Source organism: Bos indicus x Bos taurus, chromosome 6 (assembly GCF_003369695.1).
Source record: "Bos indicus x Bos taurus breed Angus x Brahman F1 hybrid chromosome 6, Bos_hybrid_MaternalHap_v2.0, whole genome shotgun sequence".
Taxonomy (NCBI): Eukaryota; Metazoa; Chordata; class Mammalia; order Artiodactyla; family Bovidae; genus Bos; species Bos indicus x Bos taurus.
Window position 1 is genome coordinate 87,854,295 of NC_040081.1, and position 24,885 is coordinate 87,879,179.

At 35.8% G+C, this 24,885-nt stretch overlaps 1 protein-coding gene across 10 annotated transcripts in view; it reads right to left on the bottom strand.

Moving 5' to 3' along the window:
• The window catches only part of ANKRD17 (ankyrin repeat domain 17), a 166,981-nt gene that overhangs the window by 109,125 nt on the left and 32,971 nt on the right, over window positions 1–24,885 (bottom strand). Inside the window, exon 1 of one of the 10 annotated variants that reach the window (XM_027544717.1) lies at window positions 20,876–21,003. The exons of 8 other annotated variants lie outside the window; for them this stretch is intronic. Coding sequence is in view for 1 of the 2 variants with exons in the window: in XM_027544716.1 (XP_027400517.1) it covers window positions 20,876–20,929 (54 nt within the window). In the remaining variant the exon portion in view is untranslated. Of the gene's footprint in view, window positions 1–20,875; window positions 21,004–24,885 lie in introns of those variants that run through there. One more of the 10 variants, XM_027544716.1, reaches the window with a different exon arrangement.

Sequence of the window (24,885 nt, forward strand, 5' to 3'; positions counted from 1 at the left end):
GATACTTCCAGAAAATATTTAAGGATACAGCAAAATATAAATATAAGGATACAGCAAAATATAAATAATGTGTGAGGAGACTTTTGCATCTATTTTCATCAGTGATTGTTGTTCAGTTGCCAAGCAGTGTCCAACTCTTCACGACTCCATGGACTGCAGCATGACAGGGTTCCCTGTCCTTCACCATTTCCTAGAGTTTGCCCAAGTTCATGTCCACTGAATCAGTGATGCTATCCAACCATCTCATCCTCTGTTGCCCTCTTCTTCTTTTGCCTTCAATTTTCCCCAGCATCAGGGTCTTTTCCAATGAGTCAGCTCTTCCCATTTCAGCTGGCCAAAGGATCGGAGCTTAAACTCCAGCACCAGCCCTTCCAATGAGTATTCAGGGTTGATTTCAAGATTGACTGGTTTGATCTCCATGCTGTTCAAGGGACTCTCAAGAGTCTTCCTCAGCACCACAGTTCGAAAGGATCAATTCTTTGGTATTCTGCCTTCCTTACGGTCCAGCTCTCCCATCCATACATGATTACTGGAAAGACCACAGCCTTAACTATTTCGACATTTGTCAGCAAAGGTGATATCTAATCTTAAAGCACTGTGGTCAGAAAAAAATACTTGAAATGATTGCAATTTTTAAAAATTTACCAAAGCTTGATTTGTGACCCAAGATGTGGAAAATGTTCCACATGCATTCTGGAGAATGTTCCATGTGCACTTGAATAACAAGTCCAATCTACTGTTTTGGATGAATTCTAGCAAACAGAATCCAACAACACATTAAAAGGAACATACATTATGATCAAGTGGGCTTTATCCCAGGGCTGCAAGAAGTCTTTAATATATGCAAAGCAATCAATGTGATATTAACAAATTAAAAGATAAAAACCATATAATCATCTCAACAGATGCAGGGAAAGCTTTTGACAAACTTCAACATTCCTTTACAGTAAAACTCTCCAGAAAATAGGTATAGAAGGAACATACCTCAACATAATAATGGTGATATATGACAAACCCACAGCAAACATTATTCTCAATGGTGAAAAACTGAAAGCAATTCCTCTAGGATTAAGAATAAGACAAGGGTGCCCACTCTGGCCACTATTATTCAATACAGCTTTGGAAGTCCTAGCCACGACAATCAGAGAAGGGAAGGAAATAAAAAGAAACCAGATTGGAAAAGAAAAAGTAAAACTCTCACTGTTTACAGATGACATATTTACTAATACATAGAAAACCCTAAAGATGCCACCAGAAAATTAACTAGAGCTAATCAACGAATATAGCAAAGTCACAAGATACAAAATTAATACACAGAAATACCTCACATTCCTAAACACTCTAACAAGGAAAAGTCCACAACAGAAATTAAGAAAACAATGCCATTCACCGTTGCAACTAAAACAATAAAAGACCTAGGAATAAACTCACCTAAAGAGACGAAAGACTTGTATGCAGAAAACCTGAAGACACTGATGAAAGAAATCAAAGATGAGGGCTTTCCCAGTGGCTCAGTGATAAAGAATCCTCTTGCCAAAGGAGGAGACACAAGTTCGATCCTTGGTCTGGGAACATTCCACATGCTACGGAGCAACTAAGCTCGTGCACCACAACTATTGAGCCTGTGCTCTAAAGACCAGGAGCCAAAACTACTGAAGCCTGCACACCCTAGAGCCCGTGCTCCACAACAAGATAAGTCACTGCAATGAGAAGCCCACATACTGCGCCTAGACAGCAGCCCCAGCTCTCCGCAACTAGAGAAAAGTCCGTGCAGCAACAAAGGCACAGCACAGCCAAAAATAAATTAGTTCATTTAAAAAAAATACATGGGTTGTCACCTCACAACAGTCAGAATGGCCATCATCAAAAAAACCTACAAACAATAAACGCTGGAGAGGATGTGGAGAAAAGGGAACCCTCCTGCACTGTTGGTGGGAGTGTAAACTAGTACAGCCATTATGGAGAACAGTATAGAGATTTCATAAAAAAAAAAAAACAAACACTAGAACTAAATCTACTATATGACCGAGCAATCCCACTCTGTGGGGACCGAGGATCCCACTACTGAGCATATACCATGAGAAAGCCACAATTCTAAAAGATACACGTACCCTAATTTTCACTGCAGCATTATTTACAATAGCCAGGATGTGGAAGCAACCTAGATGTCCATCTATCCATGGATGGATAAAGATGGTATCATACATGTATACAATGGAATATTACTCAGCCATAAAAAAGAACGAATTTGAGTCAGTTCTAGTGAGGTAGATGAACCTAGAGCCTGTTATAGAGTGAAGTAAGTCAGAAAGAGAAAAATATCATATATCAAGATATTAATATACAGAATAAAGAAAAATGGTATTGATGAATTTTTTCAGGGAAGTGATGGAGATGCAGATGTAGAGAACTGACTTATAGACACAGTGGGGAAGGAGAGTGGGATGAATAGAGAAAGTAGCATTTACAATATACACTATGCTATGCTATGCTATGCTAAGTCACTTCAGTCGTGTCCGACTCTGTGCGACCCCAGAGACGGCAGCCCACCAGGCTCCCCTGTCCCTGGGATTCTCCAGGCAACAACACTGGAGTGGGCTGCCATTTCCTTCTCCAATGCATGAAAGTGTAAAGTGAAAGTGAAGTCGCTCAGTTGTGTCCGACTCTTAGCGACCCCATGGATTGCAGCCTACCAGGCTCCTCCGTCCATGGGATTTTCCAAGCAAGAGTACTGGAGTGGGGTGCCATTGCCTTCTCCGTACAATATACACTATCATGTATAAAATAGATAGCTGGTGAGAAATTACTATATAACATAAGGAGCACAACCTGGAGCTCTATGGGGTGGGAAGCTCAAAAGGGAGAGGAATATATATATAATTATGGCTAATTTGCATTGTTGTACAGCACAAACAAACACAACATTGTAAAGTGATTTTCTTCCAATTAAAAAATAAATTAAAAATACAATGTGTGGTGGGAAAAATCAAGATATATAATATTTTTAAATAACAGAGTCCCGATTTGTTAAAAAAGTGCACGTAACTATCTGCATAACATATGACTAAAAGGAAACAGCAAAATTTAGCATTGCTCATTTTATCTTTCTTTGAACCATTTAAAAATTTTCAAGTTTTCTATGAAATTTTATAATTAATGAAGCTTTCCATCTCATTCCTAAAGACCTGACAATACAGTGTTTGCCATTAGTAATAACATTAAACAGTTTTTTTTTTTTTTTAACTGCTTCAAAACGTATTTACTTTCCAGAACATAGGCAGCTGAGAGCAATTTTTAGAATTTCTCATTAAACATGATTAGGCTTCTTTAACGGAGAAGGCAATTGGCACCCACTCCAGTACTCTTGCCTGGAAAATCCCAGGGATGGAGGAGCCTGGTGGGCTACAGTCCATGGGGTCACTAAGAGTCGGACACGACTGAGCGACTTCACTTTCACTTTCACTTTTCACTTTCATGCATTGGAGAAGGAAATGACAACCCACTCCAGTGTTCTTGCCTGGAGAATTCCAGGGACGGGGAAGCCTGGTGGGCTGCCGTCTATGGGGTTGCACAGAGTCAGACATGACTGAAGCAACTTAGCAGCAGCAGCAGGCTTCTTTAAAATGTACTATGAAAAGTATATTAAATGCTGCTGCAAAAACACAGTATGCTATAAACAGTTAATACTGGCAATTGATTGTGTCAGAAGCATTTACAATGGACTTGTTTGACACTGTACCTGTTGAGTAAATACTGCATGTATAAGTTATGAAATAACTTTACAACTAAACAGTAAGAGTTAGAAAGACTGTAAGATGTGACATTCTATTGGCCACCATAGTACTCTTGCCTGGAAAATCCCATGGATGGAAGAGCCTGGTAGGCTGCAGTCCATGGCGTCATGAAGAGTCGGGCACAACTGAGAGACTTCACTTTCACTTTTCACTTTCATGCATTGGAGAAGGAAATGACAACCCACTCCAGTGTTCTTGCCTGGAGAATTCCAGGGACGGGGAAGCCTGATAGGCTGCCGTCTATGGGGTTGCAGAGAGTCAGACACGACTGAAGTGACTTAGCAGCAGCAGCAGCATTGGCCACCATAGATATTTCACTGCAAATTTGCCACAACTTGGTCTATTTGAGTATAACTCTCTCCACAACCCAGCAGTTTACATACAGTGACTATACGGTTTAGAGTTACAACAAAGTAACTGGTAGCTTCCCATTTCTTTAGACAAAACAGGGGTATGATAACTGCAAAGAAAGAAGTGAATCCTACTACCTCTTCATCTTTCTACTACATCCAGCATTATTTGAGGAAAACAAAGCAGAGAACTAAGCCCTCTTTCGTTCAGGAGACAAAGACCAGAAATTGGAGAAGCTGAGAATGCTAAAATTTATGAGGCAGAAAATTGGAGAGAAGAACCAGGAACAGAATCATTACAGAGCTATAACCTAACAACTATAAGGGCTCCTATAGGGTTGGATTCAACCCTGTAGGAAGAGATTCAACCAGCCAGAGGAAAAGGATTTCACTGACCACTTCAGGTATTTGGTAGAGAATCCAGAAAGGTCACATATATGAATGAGAGGGGCTTCTCTAACTTTGGTGTATAAATACTAGAAAGATGCCATAAGAACGCTTCAAAACAAGCCTCAAAAGAATGAATCTTATTTGCAAGTAACTTGCTAGTCAAAATTAAATTCAATACTTCTTAAAGAAGTACAATAATATTTAGATAATTGACAATGTAATAATCACACTAAGTTAAGTGTATGTGTACTCAGTCATATCCAACTCTTCACAACCCCATCAACTGTAGCCTTCCAGGCTCCTCTGTCCACGAGATTTTTTAGGCAAGTGTACTGGAGCAGGTTGTCATTTCCTTCTCCAAATCTTCCTGACCCAGGGACTGAACCAACATCTCTTGCATCTCCTGCATTAGCAAGTGCACTCTTTAAGAAGCCCAATAATCACATTATTCAGCATCAAACAAAAATTACTAGACTTGCAAAAAAGAAAGTACGTCCAGTAACTAGGGAAAAAACATAATAGAAACAGATCTTGAAATGACAGGAATGGAATGAGCAAACAAAACTTTAAAGCTCTTTAAAATAATGTTCACGGATACAAAGACAATGTGAACAAATTGCTGCAAGAAATAAAAATCTACAAAACTGAAAGATCAAAGAGAATTTCCACTGCTGAATAAAGTATCTGTTATTAAAAATGAACTGGATGACACTGCAGAAGGACCAATGAACTTGAGACAGAGCAATAAATACTATTTGAACTAAACTTTGAAGGAAAAAAAAAAAAAACAAAAAAAAATACAGAGGCAATGTCACTTTTAGCAGGATGTTGTGCTTACATGCTCAGTCACTAAGCTGTGTCTGACTCTTTACAGCCCCACAGTACAGCCCCATGGTCTGCCAGGCTCCTCTGTCCATGGAATTTCCAGGCAAGAATACTGGAGTGGGTTGCCATTTCCTACTCCAGGGGATCTTCCCAACCCAGTGACTGAACCCGCCTCTCCTGCACTGGCAGGTAGATTCTTTACCGCTGCACCATCTGGGAAGCCCCAATAGAGGTAATAAAATGAAATATTAAAAATACTCAATCTATTGAAATATATGAACAATGGAAAAAGGGGCAACAAAGTGGGACAAACAAAACAATTAGCAAAATAGTAGACTTAAACACAAAACACTGATAACTACATTAAGTAAAAATGGATCAAATACACTGATTAAAAGGCAGAGACTGACAGTCTGGATAAAAAAGCAAGAGCTAAATATATGATGCCTAAAAGAAACGTACTTTAAGTATAAAGACAGAGAGAGGTTAAAAGAATAGAAAAAGACATATCATGAAAATATCAGCTGTGGCAAAGCTGGTAGAGCTATTATTAATATCAGACAAAGCAGAATTGAGATAAAACAAGGAATACTAACAAAGATAAAAAGGGACATTTAATTACATAAAAGGATCAATTTAGCAAGAACATATAATAAACCTAAATCTTTAATACCTTGTAACAGAGCTCCAAAATATAATGGAGCAAAAACTGACAGATCAGAAAGAAAAAAACAAGACTCTTCATAATTATAGTTTAAATTTTGAAACTCATCTTAGTCCTTGCTAGGCAAGTAGACAGAAAATCAGTCAGAACATAAAAGACTTGAACATTATTAATTAACATAATTGATATTTATGGAATACTCACCCCACAACTGCAGAAAATATATTCTTTCTAGATATGCATGAACTTTTGTCAAAAATGAAACATATTTTCGACCATAAAACAAGCTTCAATATACCTAAAAGAACTGAAATTGCAGTACAGTATATTCTCTGACCACATATAATACTTTTAAATAATCCACAAACTTTCTGAAAAATAGTTCCTCATCTGGGTGACAAGATGACCATAAATGACTTGAGAGACTATCTTCTCCATTCTCCCAAGGATGTTATATAAACAACATGATTATATATGCACAAGAGAAAACAGATGTCTTAAGCATTAAAGTGTAATTTTCCCATGAAACCGCAGTTGAGAAAGGCAGAATGAATCAAAGAGGGAATCACAAGGAAAATTATAAAGCATTTAGAACTAAATATTATAATGAAAACACAACACATAAAAATGTGTGGTATATACCTAAAGCAGTGCACAGAAAGGGTATTTACAGCCTTTAATACAGTAAAAAAGATGAAACATTAAAAACAATAATCTAAGCTTCCATTTAAAATAACCAAATAAGAACAAATTAAATCTACATAGGAAATATAAGAGCATAGGTCAATGACACAGAAAATGAAAATAACATAGAAAAGTCAATGACATGAAATAAAAATTAAAGTTTATAGAAAAAAAACTGATAAAGGTTTTACAAGAACAAAAGAGAAAATACAAATTATCACTATCAGAACTGAAAGAATTACTAAAGAATAATTACAGATTCAGATCAGATCAGATCAGATCAGTCGCTCAGTCGTGTCCAACTCTTTGCTACCCCATGAATCACAGCATGCCAGGCCTCCCTGTCCATCACCAACTCCCGGAGTTCACTCAGACTCACATCCATCAAGTCAGTGATGCCGTCCAGCCATCTCATCCTCTGTCGTCCCCTTCTCCTCTTGCCCCCAATCCCTCCCAGCATCCGAGTCTTTTCCAATGAGTCAACTCTTCGCATGAGGTGGCCAAAGTACTGGAGTTTCAGCTTTAGCATCAGTCCTTCCAAAGAAATCCCAGGGCTGATCTCCTTCAGAACGGACTGGTTGGATCTTCTTGCAGTCCAAGGGACTCTCAAGAGTCTTCTCCAACACCACAGTTCAAAAGCATCAATTCTTCGGCACTCAGCCTTCTTCACAGTCCAACTTTCACATCCATACATGACCAGTGGAAAAACCATAGCCTTGACTAGACGGACCTTTGTTGGCAAAGTAATGTCTCTGCTTTTCAATATGCTATCTAGGTTGGTCATAACTTTCCTTCCAAGGAGTAAGCGTCTTTTAATTTCATGGCTGATTACCATCATTTAAAATAATAAAGACCACTATGAACAACCTTATGTCAATTAATTCAACAACTTAGACTGAAATACACAAATTACGCAAAAAGAATTAAAATTTTCAAAACTGACAAAGAAAAGCTAAATAGCCATGTATCTATCAAAGGAAATGGATTTTTCATTAAAAATGTTCCCACAAATAAAACACAAGGTACAGATGGCTTCATTGCTCAACTCAATCACTCAAACAAATTTTCAGAAAATAGTAAAGAAAGATGTACTTCCAAACACGTTATAAGGCTAACATTTCTCTGATACACAATAGCCAGATGTTTTTTTTTAAGAAAACTAAAGATCAATATGCCTTGTGAAGAACAAGAATCCTTAATAATATACTAGTAAACCAAATCCAGCCATATCCAAAAGGGGTCATATATCATGACCAAATGCAGTTTATTCTAAGAATACAAAGTTGGCTTAAAAATCCAAGAGTCAATTAATATAATTCACATAATGACAGAACAAAGAAGGAAAATCAAGGATCATCTCAACAGAATCAGATAAAAGACCTGACAGTTCAGTATCTTCTGATAATAAAATTTTTTAGCAAACTAGGGGTAGATATCTTAACCAGATAAGGGAATCTAGAAAAAAGTATAAAGAACATCATACTTAATTAGGAAAAATTGAACACTTCCCCCGCTAAGATCAGGAACAAGGCAACTTGGTCCAATAAGTCACCAATTCTATTCAGTATTTTACTGGAGGTCCTACGTAGGCCAACAAGGCAAGAAATTAAAAATAGGGGAGAAGGAGAGATAAACTGACTTAATTTGCAGAGATGACCATGCATGTAGAAAATTCTACCATCAAACAAACAAAAAACAACCCTGGTTAACCAAGTGAATTTAGCAAGCCAATAGGATATAAGATCAATATACAAATGTCTATTTGTATATTGGACAAACAACTGCCAAATAAAATATAAAGAATTATCATTTACAATAATCTAAGTATTTCATCTTGGCCTCTCCTAAACCAGGAAGAGGAGAAAGACTCTTAATCACTGTCATTGGAGATGACTCTTATCACTGGTGATGGCTCAAACTTAACTCCGCATAAGAAACTTCAATAGATAACCCAGTTACTTGGACAGTAAGGAGATCAAACCAGTCAATCTTAAGGGAAATCAACCTGAATACTTGCTGGAAAGACTGATACTGAAGCTAAAAGTCCAGTATTTTGGTAATCTGATGCGAATAGCTGATTCACTGGAAAAGTTGCTGATGCTGGGAAAGACTGAGCGCAGGAGAAGACGGTATCAGAGGACGAGATGACTGGATGGCTTTGCCGATGTAATGGACATGAACTTGGGCAAATTCTGGGAGATGGTGAGGAACAGACAGGCCTGGCGTGCTGCAGTCCATGGGGTCACAAAGTGTCAGACACAACTGGACGACTGAACAACATTTACCAATCAGTTTTCCTATATCGTTGCCCTCCTACATCCGAGAAGTCCAAATTCTTTTTCCTTTGGCTGCTGCTACTGCTGCTAAGTCGCTGGCAGCCCACCAGGCTCTCCTGTCCCTGGGATTCTCCAGGCAAGAACACTGGAGTGGGTTGCCATTTCCTTCTCCAATGCATGAAAGTGAGAAGTGAAAGTGAAGTAGCTCAGTCGTATCCAACTCTTCGCGACCCCATGGACTGCAGCCTACCAGGATCCTCTGTCCATGGGATTTTCCAGGCAAGAGTACTGGAGTGGGGTGCCATTGCCTTCTCCATTCCTTTGGCTAGTTAGGACACCATTTATCATCCGTTGTTAAGATGGCATATAAGCAGGACTTCCCAGGTGGTTCAGTGGTAAAGAATCTGCCTTCCACTGCAGGGGACACTGGTTCAATCCCTGGTCAGGGAACTACGACCCGAAGATCCCACCTGCCATGGGGCAACTAAGCCCGTGTGCCACAACTAAGACCTTATGGAACCAAAAAAAAAAAAAATGGCATATAAGCTCCCAGGCCTAATTGCTTCTTTCGGTTTTGACTTCTTTTCAATTTGCACATCTCAACCACTGAATCTAAGAGGGTAGAGAAGTCTTCCATCCCTTACAGGGAAAAATTTAATAGAACATTTGTAAGGCCCAAACAGTGAAAACTACACAAAACTTCTGAGATGAATTTTTTTTTTAAATCTAAATAAATGACCATCACGTGGGCCAACATTATGTCAGCTATACAAAATACATTCCTAAGTCTGATACAGCCAAGAAGCCATGAGTTTGCAATCTCTGCTCTGAGTGTTCTAAATTTTATCCTTGAAACAAACCAGACTACCAGAAAACTGAGTACTCAGGCTACAGTACTAGTTTTTTAAACCCAACCGAATTTTATCAGTAAATCCTTGGCTTACATTTTGTAGAAACTAATATCAAGTTTGTTTAGTTTTAGAAGATGGAGTTATTTAATACAATAAGCAGTAGGTCCAATACAGGGGCACAAAGAGAAATTATTTTCTAAGATCTAAATTGCACAAAATTTATCAATTCTCCAGAACATCCACCATGCTTACAGAGTTTATGAACAACACAAATCTCAAAACTTATCAAGTTTCTAATTTGGCTCTTGTTGCTAGTTAATTCAATCTACATCAACATTTAGAAAACTAAGATCATGGCATCTGGTCCCATCACTTCATGGGAAACAGATGGGCAAATAGTGGAAACAGTGTCAGACTTTATTTTGGGGGGCTCCAAAATCACTACAGGTGATTGCAGCCATGAAATTAAAAGACGCTTACTCCTTGGAAGGAAAGTTATGACCAACCTAGATAGCATATTCAAAAGCAGAGACATTACTTTGCCAACAAAGGTCCGTCTAGTCAAGGCTATGGTTTTTCCACTGGTCATGTATGGATGTGAGAATTGGACTGTGAAGAAAGCTGAGTGCCAAAGAACTGATGCTTTTGAACTGTGGTGTTGGAGAAGACTCTTGAGAGTCCCTTGGACTGCAAGGAGATCCAACCAGTCCATTCTGAAGGAGATCAGCCCTGGGATTTCTTTGGAAGGACTGATGATAAAGCTGAAACTCCAGTACTTTGGCCACCTCATGCGAAGAGTTGACTTATTGGAAAAGACCTGGATGCTGGGAGGGATTGAGGGCAGGAGGAGAAGGGGACGACAGAGGATGAGATGGCTGGATGGCATCACCGACTCTATGGACATGAGTTTTCGTGAACTCCGGGAGTTGGTGATGGACAGGGAGGCCTGGTGTGCTACAATTCATGGGGTTGCAAAGAGTCGGACACAACTGAGTGACTGAACTGAAGTCAATTTTACCACTGGTATTAATTTACTACTTCTGATTTTTGTATTTTTATTTTTCAGAATATATATACTCATCAGTTCAGTTCAGTATACTCTTATAAGACACTTCAAATTCTCTTGTGGAATGAAATATCTTTTACATAAATGCAGAAAGCATTTTTTTTTAAAGAGAGTCAAGGTATCCATATTAAAGAATTCAACATTTATCAAGCACATTACAGAGACATTAAAATATTTCTAATGTACACACTCTAACGTTACTTTTTAAGAATAGGACAGGATAAGAGATAATGAACTTGAAAGAAAGGCTAGAGAGGGAAAAAACCCTAGGGAAGGAGAATTTTGAATAATGAATAGATGTTGAAGAGGGCAGCAGGTAAACACTGTAAGTAGTAACAGAATATTATAATACAATGTAAAAATAAACAATTCAGATTAAATGTAAAAATAAAGTTGGGTGGATAGAAGGATGTCAAATAATAGTTCAGGTGCAACACTGCACTTGTATTTGCTTCTTAAATGTGAAATAACAAAGCAAAAGAAGTTTTAAAACTTGTAAAACACACCATCATGTCAAACTTTTTGTTTAGAAGTTACTGAAGCTACTATCTTTAGAGTTCTAGTCAAGACTTTAATATATATAGAAGGGATCTTAGAAAAACTATACAGTACAATTTAACTTTAGAGACCAAAAAGTGCAAGAATAAAAAGAAAAATATTATTTCAAATAACATACAAAGACTATGTTAGAACTCCAACCTACAGATCACCTGGGTTGATCTGAATAACGTGATTAACTGTTACTCTTCTGCCTCATTCCATGTATATACCTAACCAAAACTAAGAGTTCAGAGAACTTTCCAAGATAAAAACACAGTACAGTAATTCCTTCATTGTACATGTGTAACTCCAAATGAAAAACAAGCATTTACTGTGTTCAAGATACAATGCTACGTCACTGAGGACATCAAGAAGAATAAAACTATTCACAGAAAATCATACAATCTCACTATAAGCTCAAGACAATTAAAAAGGAAGCCTATTAAATATAAAAATACTTAAAAGTCAATGTTGATGTAATTTAGCATTCTCACTTATCATACTTTATAAAAGATATATTCTTCGTAATTCACAAAATATTTACAAAATGATCTACCTAAGAAGACTTTTTTCATATGGCATATATAAAGCCTAATCTTAATATTTTGGTTTCTTAAATAAATACATTTAGAAGAAAGCAACTTTCTATCCAGTCCTATCTCCATTTATTTCATAAATAAAACTTAAAAAAAATAGGAAAAATAAACTGAGAAAGATTCTTGAGAAGATAATATTGTACAAATGTGACAAAATAATAGAAAGGAAAATTTTCCAATATTTGTGAACACTTCAACACCAGCACAAATTTTTGGAAAATCTTAACCAGTACTTCCTTATGGAACATAAGAATTTAGAAACTATTTCTCATACTTGCTTAAATAGTTCATACAAATATATGTTGATCTTTGTATGATGACAGGGCATAAATTACAAGTGTAGAATGTGACAAAGACTGAAGAAATGGCAACAGAACAAATTCAAGGTTAGAACCAGTTAAGGATAAACACTAGTTAGAAAAATAAGAAGCTCAACAAATGAGGAGTTAGGCTGTTCATAATATCCAAACATCAAGAGGAGGAGCAGAATCTAAATAATCTGTAGCAGGAGTAAGAAATCAAAACAAAGTGGACAGCAAGTATCAAAAGTCAGAAGCAGGATAAATGATAAAAGGCTTGAGACTAAAGAAGGAATCCAGACTATAGAGATCACCAACAAGCTGTGTTAACACTGGCTCAACATTGCTTCTCATCTCAATGAATGTGTGCATGCTAAGTCACTTCCAACTCTTTGCAACCCCACCAGGCTCCTCTGTCCATGGGATTCTCAAGGCAAGAATACTGGAGTGGATTGCCATGCCCTTCTCCAAGGGAATCTTCCAACAGTCACTTGAAATTTGGTAGGTGGGGAGAACAGTTGTATTCAGCATTTAAGAAGCATAAAGACAAGAGATGTGCAGATGTTATAGATCCTTTTTTCCTATGAGACCACATGATTTCAGTGCCAATTTCAAAATTAATTTGTGGCAAAAACATAGTACATACAAATACAAGAGGAAAGTATAAAGTAGATTTTAAACAACTTAATTTGCTACTTTGCAGAGGAAGGTGAAATGGCTTAGTCTTTGGATAACCAACATCAGGGCACATGGGTTCAGTTCCTGGTCAGGGAACTAAGATAAGATCCTTAGTTGCAGGGCAACTAAGCCTGTGCACAACTACTGAGCTCCAAAACTACTGAACCCACACACTTCAGAGCCTGTGCACCACAATGAAAAAGAACCTGCGCACCATAACTAACCCCCAAAGCATCTAAATAAATACATGAAAAAAGCCTAAAATCTTTAAAGAGAAAAATATTTGAATTTGACACATACTTCACCTATTTGTTTCCACTCGCTAACATATGAGTAATTCAAACAGTTATAATATATAAACTCCTTTCCTAATCATTCTGAACTATAACAAGACATTTGACGAAATTCATAACCCATTTAAGTTTTTAATCTTTATTCATCTTTATCAAAATTAAAAGTATTACATAATGTTATTCTGCAAGCAAAACCACTTCTTATATCTGTCCTCCTTCACTCAGGAATCTTCAAAATCCTTTTGTATAAATTCTGAATGACGAATTGCAAAACATATTTAAATTTTTTTCCACAAAATTTTTCCCTCGTTTTATTTTATATCTGCTGTATTGTAGTTGAAGGATAGAGAAACCTAGAGTGACAAAAGAAGTTAGAGAAGTTGGGACTATGTAATAAATTTTAAAATTTGATAATATGGTAAAAGAAAACATTTTAATCGAGTAGACTTAAATCTAAATCTTAGTTTTATGCCATTACTGACTGTAAACTTGGGCAATATACTAAACTAGCAGTTACTCAACTATGATCCGCGAGATCCATAGAGATCCTCAAAACTCTTTCAGAGGCTCTGTGAAGTCAAAACTATTTTTATAATACAGTACTAAAATGTTATTTGCCTGTTTCACTGTTGACATTAAATTGATGATACAAAAATAATGGTGGGTAAAAACTGCTATTCCCTTAACACAAATCATGGCCATATCACCAATCATCATATCTTGTCTGCCATACACTCATAATTAAGTGAAAAAAATTAAGGGTGAATTTCCATTATGAAGCAATAAAAAGTACTAATTTTTAAATTTTCCACCTTGAGTATATTACCTTTTAATATTCAGTGTAACAAAATGGAAAACATTTCTGCTGCATACCTAGATACTGCAGTTATCTCAAGAAAAACACCTGTGTAAATGTGATCTAAACCAATACCTTTTTTTCATGGAACACTGATATCATTTCAACAAAAACAACTCTCTTTCTCATCAGTGATAAATTCAAACTTTCAAGTATACATTATAATTTTGGAAAATTTATATCTGTCACTGAATGTGACAGCTTTCCAGTTCTTTATTTTTCTAAGGAGAAGAGTGATGTATTAGTAAATGTTATTTTTTTATATCGTGGAATAAAAGGCAGCAATATTTGGAACTCAGTAAATCAGTATTTTCCAATTGACCAGAGTATGATGCTACAAAATCATGCACCAAATGATCTACTCAAGATACACAAAAAACCAGTGGGTTTTAATTGAACAAAGTTCAAAAAATTCGCTGATAATGTTTCAGATTCTACACTACAACTAACCTCCAGGAAACCATCATAGTTTTAGGACTGGTATCAAAGAAAAATATTCACAATTATCAAAATGGCTATTAAAATATTCTAAATGTTAAGACGGTACTTTTTCTTAGACTTCCTCTAAAATAATGTATTGCAACAGACTAAATATAAAAGCAGACATATCTTCTATTAAGCCAGGCTTCAAAGGTATTTGTAAAAATCTAAAATAATGCCATTCTTCTCAGTTGTTTTCTTTCGGAAAAGTTATTTTTATAAAATTAAGTAAAACTGTAATAGCACAATCCTTCTGTATAATAACTTAAATTTTCAACAAATTGTTAACTAATGTGGTCAATTTCCATTGCCACTATAAAATTATGTGGGTATCCTACATGTAACATATATCTATCTGTCCATATATAGCCAGTTAGTTAGAAGCATGGTTCCATCCAAGACCAATATTAATGGCCAACAATCTAGCCACTCATTAAACCAAAACCAAAAGTTACCTCAAGATATTTGTAAACACCTCCTGAAAGACCTTTGTTTTGGCAAATCTGGAAGCTATGTACTAAAACCAAACCAGTGATTAAGCAAGACTTTGATATTCAGCAAGTCTGTGGTGATCAAGTCACTTCAACACCAGAATGAGTTATTCAGTCAAGCATCAGAACAAGGACCCAAATACTTCAGAAAGTGCCAATGCTGCTACATGTATATACAGGTAACACATGACGTAGACGTTTCCTAACGCATGTTTCACAATATGTTCCACCTTAAGCACCAGACTGTGTTGAATTAACGTGGGACTAGTAGCATTTGGACAATCCTGACATTACTTTCTTGTGAGAGTAACATTAATTTACATATCTGTAGTTACACTATCTTTTGCAAGCTGTTTGAAACCTTCACTTGAAAGGTTTGAAACTACTCCACTAAAATATTAGTCTTCTTTAGAGGGATTACTAACGTTAAGTCTATCTTTTAGTCATCTTCTACTACTCTCGTATGCATTCTCTCAAAGTTGGTGTGTGAAAGCAATGTTGCAACTTCTGCCCCTCCATTCAAGACAGACTCAACTTTCAAATAAGAGTATTCATAAAGCATAATATAGCAGAGACGTGAATGTTTGTACACAGAGTATATAGAAGCAAGCATATGTGAGCGTGTTATATAAACATATGTATAACAACATACTGATATAACTGGCAACAGCAAAATCTTTACAAATAAATAGATGACAATGACATCTAGGGGACTTTCTAGACAGCCTGACATTCATAAATACGCATAACAATTAGATAAGCACACACACACACACACACACACACAAAACTTAAAAGTACTTAAAGAAAAATATTTGCTTACTAAAAAAATCAGAATGCTAAAACTATCCAGAAAAACAAATGAAGTAAGATACAAGCATTCAAACATACATCTGTACACATCCTGAATTTAAGAATGTTTAAATACCAATGACAGACATTCTGTCTACTGAATTTTTACTTTGATGAAGCAAAGCTAGCTGGACTAATCTCACTGAATTTCAACTGCTTAGCATATTGAAGATGCTCAATAAATTCTGGAGTGAAATTATAAGACTCAATATAGCCAACATGTCTAATGTCTCCAAAACCTCTTAATGAATGGAAAATGTTACATTTATTAATTCAAATAACTTATATATTTAGCTAAACTTTTCTGTCTCTAGATCAAATTATATTTGTCCCAAGAATAACTCCCAGGGGCTTCCCAGGTGGCACAATTGTAAAGAATCTGCCTGCCAATATCAATCATTTTATATCAATCATCCTGGCGAAGACTAGACAAAGAGACAAGTGGAACGCTTTCCTGTTTTGCCTGGGTCCATTGGGGCACTGTTTTCTTGTATACAGCTGAGACCCTCTCTGGCTGTTTTTTGCTAATGATTAGAATACCAGGTGCCTCATGAAATGATGGAAAAGGCGATGACAACCCACTCCAGTATTCATGCCTGGAAAATCCCACGGACAGAGGAGCCTGGTAGGCTACAGTCCGTGGGGTCGCAAACAGTCGGACACGACTGAGCAACTTCACTTTCTTTCTTTCAAGATACTGCGGGTTCTATTCCTGGGTAAGGGAGATTCCCCTCAAGTAGAGAATGAGAACCCACTCCAGTATTCTTGCCTGGAAAATTCCATGAACAGAGAAGCCTGACGGGCTACAGTCTACGGGGTCGCACAATCGGACATGACTGAGTGGGTGCATGTGAACACACACACATACGAGTAACTCCAAATCTTCCTAGTGAAAAATGTCAAAAGCATTATACTAACTACATAGATATAGAATTTAGAAATTCATGGAAGACTTACTGATATAACATATGAAGAATATGTATTACATAAGCCAATGTATTTCATAGAATAAAAAGAAATATAGCAGGACACTGTCAAAAGAGTTTACTCTGAAGAGCTTTTATATCATTACTAAAAATAATTTTTAAATAAATAGCAAGTGGAATTCCCCTGTTTAGATGAAAATGCACTATTTACCACTAGCCCATAATGGTGACAAATCAAAAAGAAACAACAATGTCCCTGCGACTCTTTCAAGATTAAAACCCCTCCAATCTCAAGATAAATACAAATGCAAGAAATAGTTCCATAATAAACCTACTTAATATGTTTAATCGAATCCTTAATTTAATTAAACCCTAAAACGTTCAGCCAAATCCTCAACCCACTGAATATCTAAGGAACAACCACAGAGATATAAGGGCTTTTAGCTTACATATTACAACCTGTAAAATAAAGTACAGATGAAGCTAGACACTCTGGATCTAGCTGACAAAGGAACAAGACTGGGCAAGTTACTACTCTTAAAAATGTAAATATTTTTATTTTCAAAACACTGGTATTTTTAAGGCAAAAATGTATCAAATGCTATACCCTGAAGAAAGTATTTTGAACTTGATTAAAATTAAAAGAAATACTTATAAAAATTTTTCATTTCTAAAGCAATTCTTATAGAAAACTACTAAACATAGTTCAAAGAGAATAAAACTAGAATATATAGTAATCGAGTATCTGACCTCTCATATGTTTTGTTTTCATATTTAAAAAGCTTATATAATATCTCAGGTTTATATGCATAGCACCTGGACACACAAACTTGGAAACACCCCTCCCCGCCCTCAAAAATAAAAGTTTGGAGAACTTTTTTTTCTTCTTGATCTTTCTAAGTACTAAGATCCATTATTATATACGACTCAGAGGAAGAACATCAAAGTTCTAAAATTATAATCATGTCTCAGCAAAAATAATATAAGCAAAAAAAAAAGAGAGAGGTATTTATGTAGGCTCCCTATCATCTGTAGGTGGCCATTTTCCTGAATATTAGTTAAGGTGGGCAAAAGGAACAGAAACACTTTGACTACTTCGGTTTGGAGGAAAAAAATCACTGACCAGATTATCTAGATAATTTAAATAACTAAATTATTCTATTAAATCCATTACTATAGAGAGCTGAGAAGCAATGATATAAGTTGAAATCAATCTTTTTCTGTTGTACTATAAGTTTTAGAAACACAGTATTTTACTCAAGACTGATGATCACTTAAAAATGTACATTAAATAAATGTGGGTATATACAATAAACAATCACAATTTAAAAGGTAAACCACTGCATTACAAGAATTAATCTGCACTAAATCACTAACGATGTTGATTTTAAGCTTTCTTTTTATTAAGACTTAAATAAAAGTACCTTGTAAAATGTATGATTCAAAAGACCAAGTTATATTCAAAGACAGAAAAAAAAAAAGGAATTCAGTGTTTAATGTAAATAATCAGAAATCTACATAAAATTCCAGATGCTCAATAAATAAGTCATAATGATAAAAATTATGGAAAAAAATATGGTGATAAACTTCAAATGGCTTAATATTAGATACAATAATAAAATTATCACTGTGGTATATAGATGAACTTCATTATTCATTATTAGACATTTACACAATGAGTTAACTCATTAAAATTTTTTTCTAGGAAGCTCATTGTATAAAATATGCCATATGAGGTACTTTAGAAAATGGTATATTTAGCTTCAGAGTTAGGAAGTTTATTCTTTTTTAACTTTTACTATTAGCATTAGGTCATCAAGAGTACTTTTTAAAAAAATACTTATTTGGCTGTGCCAGGTCTTGGTTGCAGCATGCAGGATCTTTAGCTATGATATGCAAACTCTTAGTTGTGCCATGTGGGATCTAGTTCCCTGACCAGGTATCGAACCTGGGGCTCCCTGCATTAACAGTCTTAGCCACTGGACCATCAGGGACATCCCCATTATGAGTACTTCTAATTTTTGAAAAGAAGAATATTTCATTACTAGTTGGATATTTTTCACTTCTAGTCTGCCAATACTTGACAAATACTCATTTAAATAAAATAACATGAAACAAAGACAAAACTACTCACTTAGTATGGTTTAATGTGACAGGTATATAGGAATCAAATTAAGAGAGAGAGAATTAGGACAAATAATTAAAATTACAGACAGTAAATAACCTCTGCAACTAACTAGTAACTATGAACAAGTTAGGTAACGTAAAATCTTACCATGACATTAAACACTTTTAGTGCTTTAGTGGGAATAATGAAAAGTCAACTCTTAAGGAAGTATTAGAAAAATTTATACTTAAGACACAAAACTATGCCCAAGTAGGCTTTTCCCAGAAAATAAATAGACTTCTAAAATCTATTATATGCTGAAATTTAAAACGACCAAAGAAAATGTCAGATGAATTTACTGAAATCTATAAGGTACGCTTCTTTTAAAATTCAAAGCAAAAGTTTTAAAAAGCAAATAAAAATGTCCTCCTAGAACTTTATAAACAGACTTCTTTAATCTGAACTACTAATAGCCATGTGACCACTGCTAATTACAGAAGTTCCTCAATGAAAATATATATCACTATTTCTAAGTGGATAATTTACCATACCATTTCTAAGGAAACTCACTAACAGTATCAAAATTAAAAAAAGAAAAGAGGAAAAGAATGGAAATTAACCAGAGAATTCAACTCAGACAATAAAACTCTAAGGAGAGGGGGAAAGAGTACATTGGCAGGTGTCTGCAAGGAGCTAGATAACACAATAGAATCAGTTTTCATTCTGCAGAACAACCATGAGACTTGCTGCAATGTCAGCTCCAAGCACACACTGAGGGACTCCAGAAAATGCTCATTGATCATGCAGCACTTTATAATGCGCATAGGCTTTTTTCTCCTGTTAACCTCACCTGGCTTCCCTTTGCAGTTTATTCTCCTAAGCCCTCTCCCCATAACAAATTCTTTTCCTGAGGACAGTAAAATATTTAATAAATTATCTTAAGAGTCTAAGTATTAGGAATATCACTCATCATCATTAAATCATCATAAAAATTAGCCAGTTTTTTTTTTTTTAATGAGGAGGGAAAAACCCTACACCCCCCAAAATAAGAAAATTATTCAAATATTTATATCTATAAATAAAAATATGATGGTATACTACATCCAAGGCCAAAACCAATTATAGTTTCACTTTGACATGTATTTCCTTGCACTGATTTATACGCAAATAGGTTCTATAACACTGACACAAGGAGGAAAAAAGAGAAAATACAATTCAAATTTTCATGACTGAAAATACAGATTTTTGTGAGCTCTCAAGCACTGGTGCCTTAAATTTTACAGTCTTTTAATTTTTAATTGAATAATTTATTTTATAGTAATTAAAGTCACATGAAAAACCTAGAACCAGATGTACCAGCTAAATTAGGCAAATAGATTGATATATATGCTTAATTTTACCCTAGAAACTAAAATAAGCAGCTGTTTTTAATAGTTAACTGCAAGCAAGAGTTGTGGGCTTAGATATGTAAATGAATTCTAAGACATATGATACTAAACCTACTCAAAGCTGCTTTGCAGACCCCACCTTCTAATGAGTTAATCTAAAGGTCACCACCAGCACAAGGCTTTTTATTAAGTCCAAAGCCCTTTCCTTCTTTCTTTTTTCCCCCTATCAAACATATATCTACAATTTACAAAACATTAAGTTTAAACAAATTAATTCTAGACTTATTTAGTAATCATGTGAACTAGATTGCCACATTCTCACACGGAATAAGGTCTGACCGTATCTTGCTTTTATGCTCTGCCTCTCTTTGCTCTCTCCTCTAATCTATTCATCTGTAAAATAATTCCGGCAGATAAGATTTCTTTGTTCAGATTTCAACTTTCATTTCATTTACAAACCTAGCCCTACCTCAAGAATGTCTTCTAGAACATATGCTTCCATTTCAGCCGCTGTCTCCACCATGTTTTATCAAACTGCCATGTTTCTTACTGCACTATGATTAGATCATTGCCAGCAGGAACACTCCTCTGTGTCAGCAAGGGAACAGGAAATGGAATGTTCTATTACATGCCTAAAGCAGCTTAGCTGTTCACTAGCCAGGCATCTACCAAAAGAGCAGGGGGTGACTCACTGTGTATTTTTTAAAGATACAGAAGCTCTATTCCAAAGCAAACTTCAGCCAAGTAATTTCAACAGACAAAATAGATACAGTCTCTTGTATTTTACCATTTCAAATTTTAAAACTCCAAAATTTCAAAAAAGAAATAATAATGTATTTTTTAAAAAGCTTAAACATGTCTGGCTTCCTGGTTGAACAAAAGAGGTTGAAGTGGGTTACGTAGCAATTTATCCTTAGTAAAGCCTTGTAGTGAGATTAATGGCTGTATTAAATACACAAAGAGGGAGGCAAGGTGCTATCAAACTAGGAATTTGTTACATCAGGCATATGCATTATATAATACATATAGGAGTTGACTTGCAGGTGTTAAAATAATAATTTAATGTAGCTTTTTAATGGTAATCTGGTATTCTATAAACTAATCGTTTGGAAATATCTAAGAGAAATGAGATTAATATTCAACAGATTCACAGTCATTGAAGCAAGCCATAACACATCAAGATTATATGCATTTTCTAGAAATGCCTTTAACTTTATTTACTAACCAAAGAAATGACCTCTCCCTCCCTTATAATAATACTACAAAAGATTAAAATATTTCAGATGCATGAAATTTAGAAACACTGGTTCTGGATCATTAAATAGCAAATATGGGTGACTCATGGTAGAGCTAATTTTTTATTATATTTACTACTGTAATAGAACCTCAGTTGAGTGAAACTATTGAGTTGACCAGAAAGTTTGCTTGGGGCTTTCCATAATATCTTACAGAAAAATTCAAAACTTTTTGGTCAACCCAATACCCTGTCAAATTTCTTCCTTATATAATTTAGAATATAGAAAACACAATGGGAAAAGAAAAATGTTTTATGCTCTATTCTGTAGTATTAACAAAACAACCCTGCACTTTAAGAGTGCCATACGAACTGAATTTGTAGTAATCACTCAATTAGATTAACAACTTTAATTGTAACTCTAAGGTGAACAGTTCCTCTAGTCTAAATTTTTCTAACCTAACTAAAGAAAGTGAATTTTTTTAAAGAGAAGGAAAAAGGAAAAAATTAGAGGGAGTTATTATTAACACATATGGTCAACTCTAAGTGATGATATGAAGGGCCTTTCCAGTAATGTCTCCTCAAAGTGATGTTATTTTTTAGTATAAACACCTTGTAATTTTCTTGGGCCTTAGTTTATTTATTTGTAAAATGTGATAACATTAACTCAACAATGGATTGTTGGGCATGCCTGATGACTCAGTGGTAAAAAGTCCACCTGTCCACACGCATTCGATCCCTGGTCCAGGAGGGCCCCACATGCCGCAGAGCAACTAAGCCTGTGTACCACAACTACTGAGCCTGTGCTCTTAGAGCCCAGGACCCAGAACCACTGAAGCCAAAGCACCCTAGAGCCCGTACTCTGCAACAAGAGAAACCAGTGGACCGAGAAGCCTGTGCAGGCAACTAGAGAGTAGCCCCCACTCGCAGCAACTAGAGAAAAGCCAACACAGCCAAAAATAAACAAATCTTTAAAACAAACAAAAAACAAAAAGGTACTGTCTACTGTATATCAGAAACTATCCTAGGTACAATAAACACGACAGATAAAATTTCTTCTAAACAGGTATATATGAAGACTCAATGAGATGAAGTATCTACTCCTCAGTTTCTGATTATTTAGGAGATATTTTTATTGTGTCAGGCAATATACAAATCATTATTTTTTAAATAAACAAGTTATTTAACCTTCACAATACCCTAGGTGGTAATAATTGAAACTAATAACATTAATAACTACCATGTGCTTACTTATGTGATAAACTATTTTAAGCATTTTGTATATATTAACTCATTAAATCTCAATAAAAGGCAGGAACTATTATTATCTCCATTCTGGAAACTGAGGTACAGAGAAGTTAAGCACCTCTCCCAACTTACTCTCAACTAAATTAACAAGCTAAGATTTGAACCCAGGTAATTGGCTCCAGAGTTTGTCCTCTGAACTATCTACTATACTTCCACCAGATGATATGATCCTCGTTTTACAGATAAGAAAATCAAGTTGCACACAGTACACAGTTATAAAGTGGAGGTAGAATTCAAACCCAGAATAGTCTGACTCCAAAGGATGTGTGAAATTAATGGAAAACAAATAATAGTAAAAACATTTTTCCAAGATCATATATAGTGCTTACATTTCTGTTTGGAAGCTTCTCAAACAAAATAATGTCCAGTGTAAAGACATAGCTTATGAAGAACTAGAAAACTGGTTCTCACTATTTCCCTCCTTCCAGTTCAGTCCGTTCCTTACCTGAAATAAACTGCCTCATCCTTAGATTAAGAGACAGAGAAGGCAACAGCACCCCACTCCAGTACTCTTGCCTGGAAAATCCCATGGGCGGAGGAGCCTGGAAGGCTGCAGTCCATGGGGTCGCTAAGAGGACACGACTGAGAGACTTCACTTTCACTTTTCCCTTTCATTCATTGAAGGAAATGGCAACCCACTCCAGTGTTCTTGCCTGGAGAATCCCCGGGACGGCGGAGCCTGGTGGGCTGCCATCTATGGGGTCCAACAGAATCAGACATGACTGAAGTGACTTAGCAGTAGATTAAGAGAAGTCAACAACAAAGTTTCTTTCTCAAACCTTTTTCCAACAGAAGCAAGAAATGACAGATTTGAATTCAAGGAACTCAACATTCAAACACTCTTATTTCTCATAAGATAAGAATAGGCTTTCTAACTTTGACAAATCATCCAGCCCCTAAGGTTCAAGTCAATCAAACCATTCACTGTCTCTTTCTCCTCTGTACTAGGATAATACGGTGCTGCTCTTAAGCTTTTCTGACATTTACTGTTAAATTTTCACTAATAAATATGTCATTATAGCTTTCTTACAGAATTATAGATGTTTATATATCATGTATCATGTCTCTCCCTTACAGATCACAAGCTTGATGAAAGCAGGCAATGCTTTGTTTGGCAATGTATACCCAGAGCCAGCAGTCTCTGGCAGAGAGCAAGGACTTAAGTATTTGTTGATTAAATTAACAAATGCATGAATAAAGGAATCATCTGATATCCAGTTATGCATCCTAATCCCTTTATCTTATTTATTTTTGGCTGTGGTGGGTTTTCGTTGCTATGTGTGGGCTTTCTCTAGTTGTAGTCAGCGGAGGCTACTCTCTGTTGCGGTGCACAGGCTTCTCTTGTTGCAGAGCATGGGCCCTAGGGCAAGTGGGTTTAGTAGCTGTGGCATATCCGTGGCAGGTAGAATCATCCCAGACTAGGGATTGAACTTGTATCCTCTGCATTGGCAGGTGAATTCTTAACCACTGGACCATCAGGGAAGCTCTCCTAATCCCTTTTAAATTATTGCTACCATTAAGACTTACTTGTTCTGTGATTATTATCTTTAGGCCATTGAAATAAGATATTAGAAATACTGAATTTAAACATAATCTACTTTTGAGACTTTCTGTAATTCTTTGTTATACAGCAAAATAATAATTTCTTCTTAATTTTATTTTCTGGTTCTTTTGTTAATATGAGGACCTATGCCACAGCACAGGTTACTCTGGGGGAAAGGGTATGTGAAAGGAGATTCATATACATCTGCTATAAGATTCTACATCCTAATAGTAAGCTAACATCCTTCTAGTTCAATCAGTTTGAAGGCAAAAAAACCTGTTTCCCCATTTGCCTAAAATGGATTTTAAAATCTTTAATTTTCATCTAGGGCAAAAGCATTAAAGTATAATTAATAGTTAACCTACTAACAGTTATGCAAACAAACACAAACGAA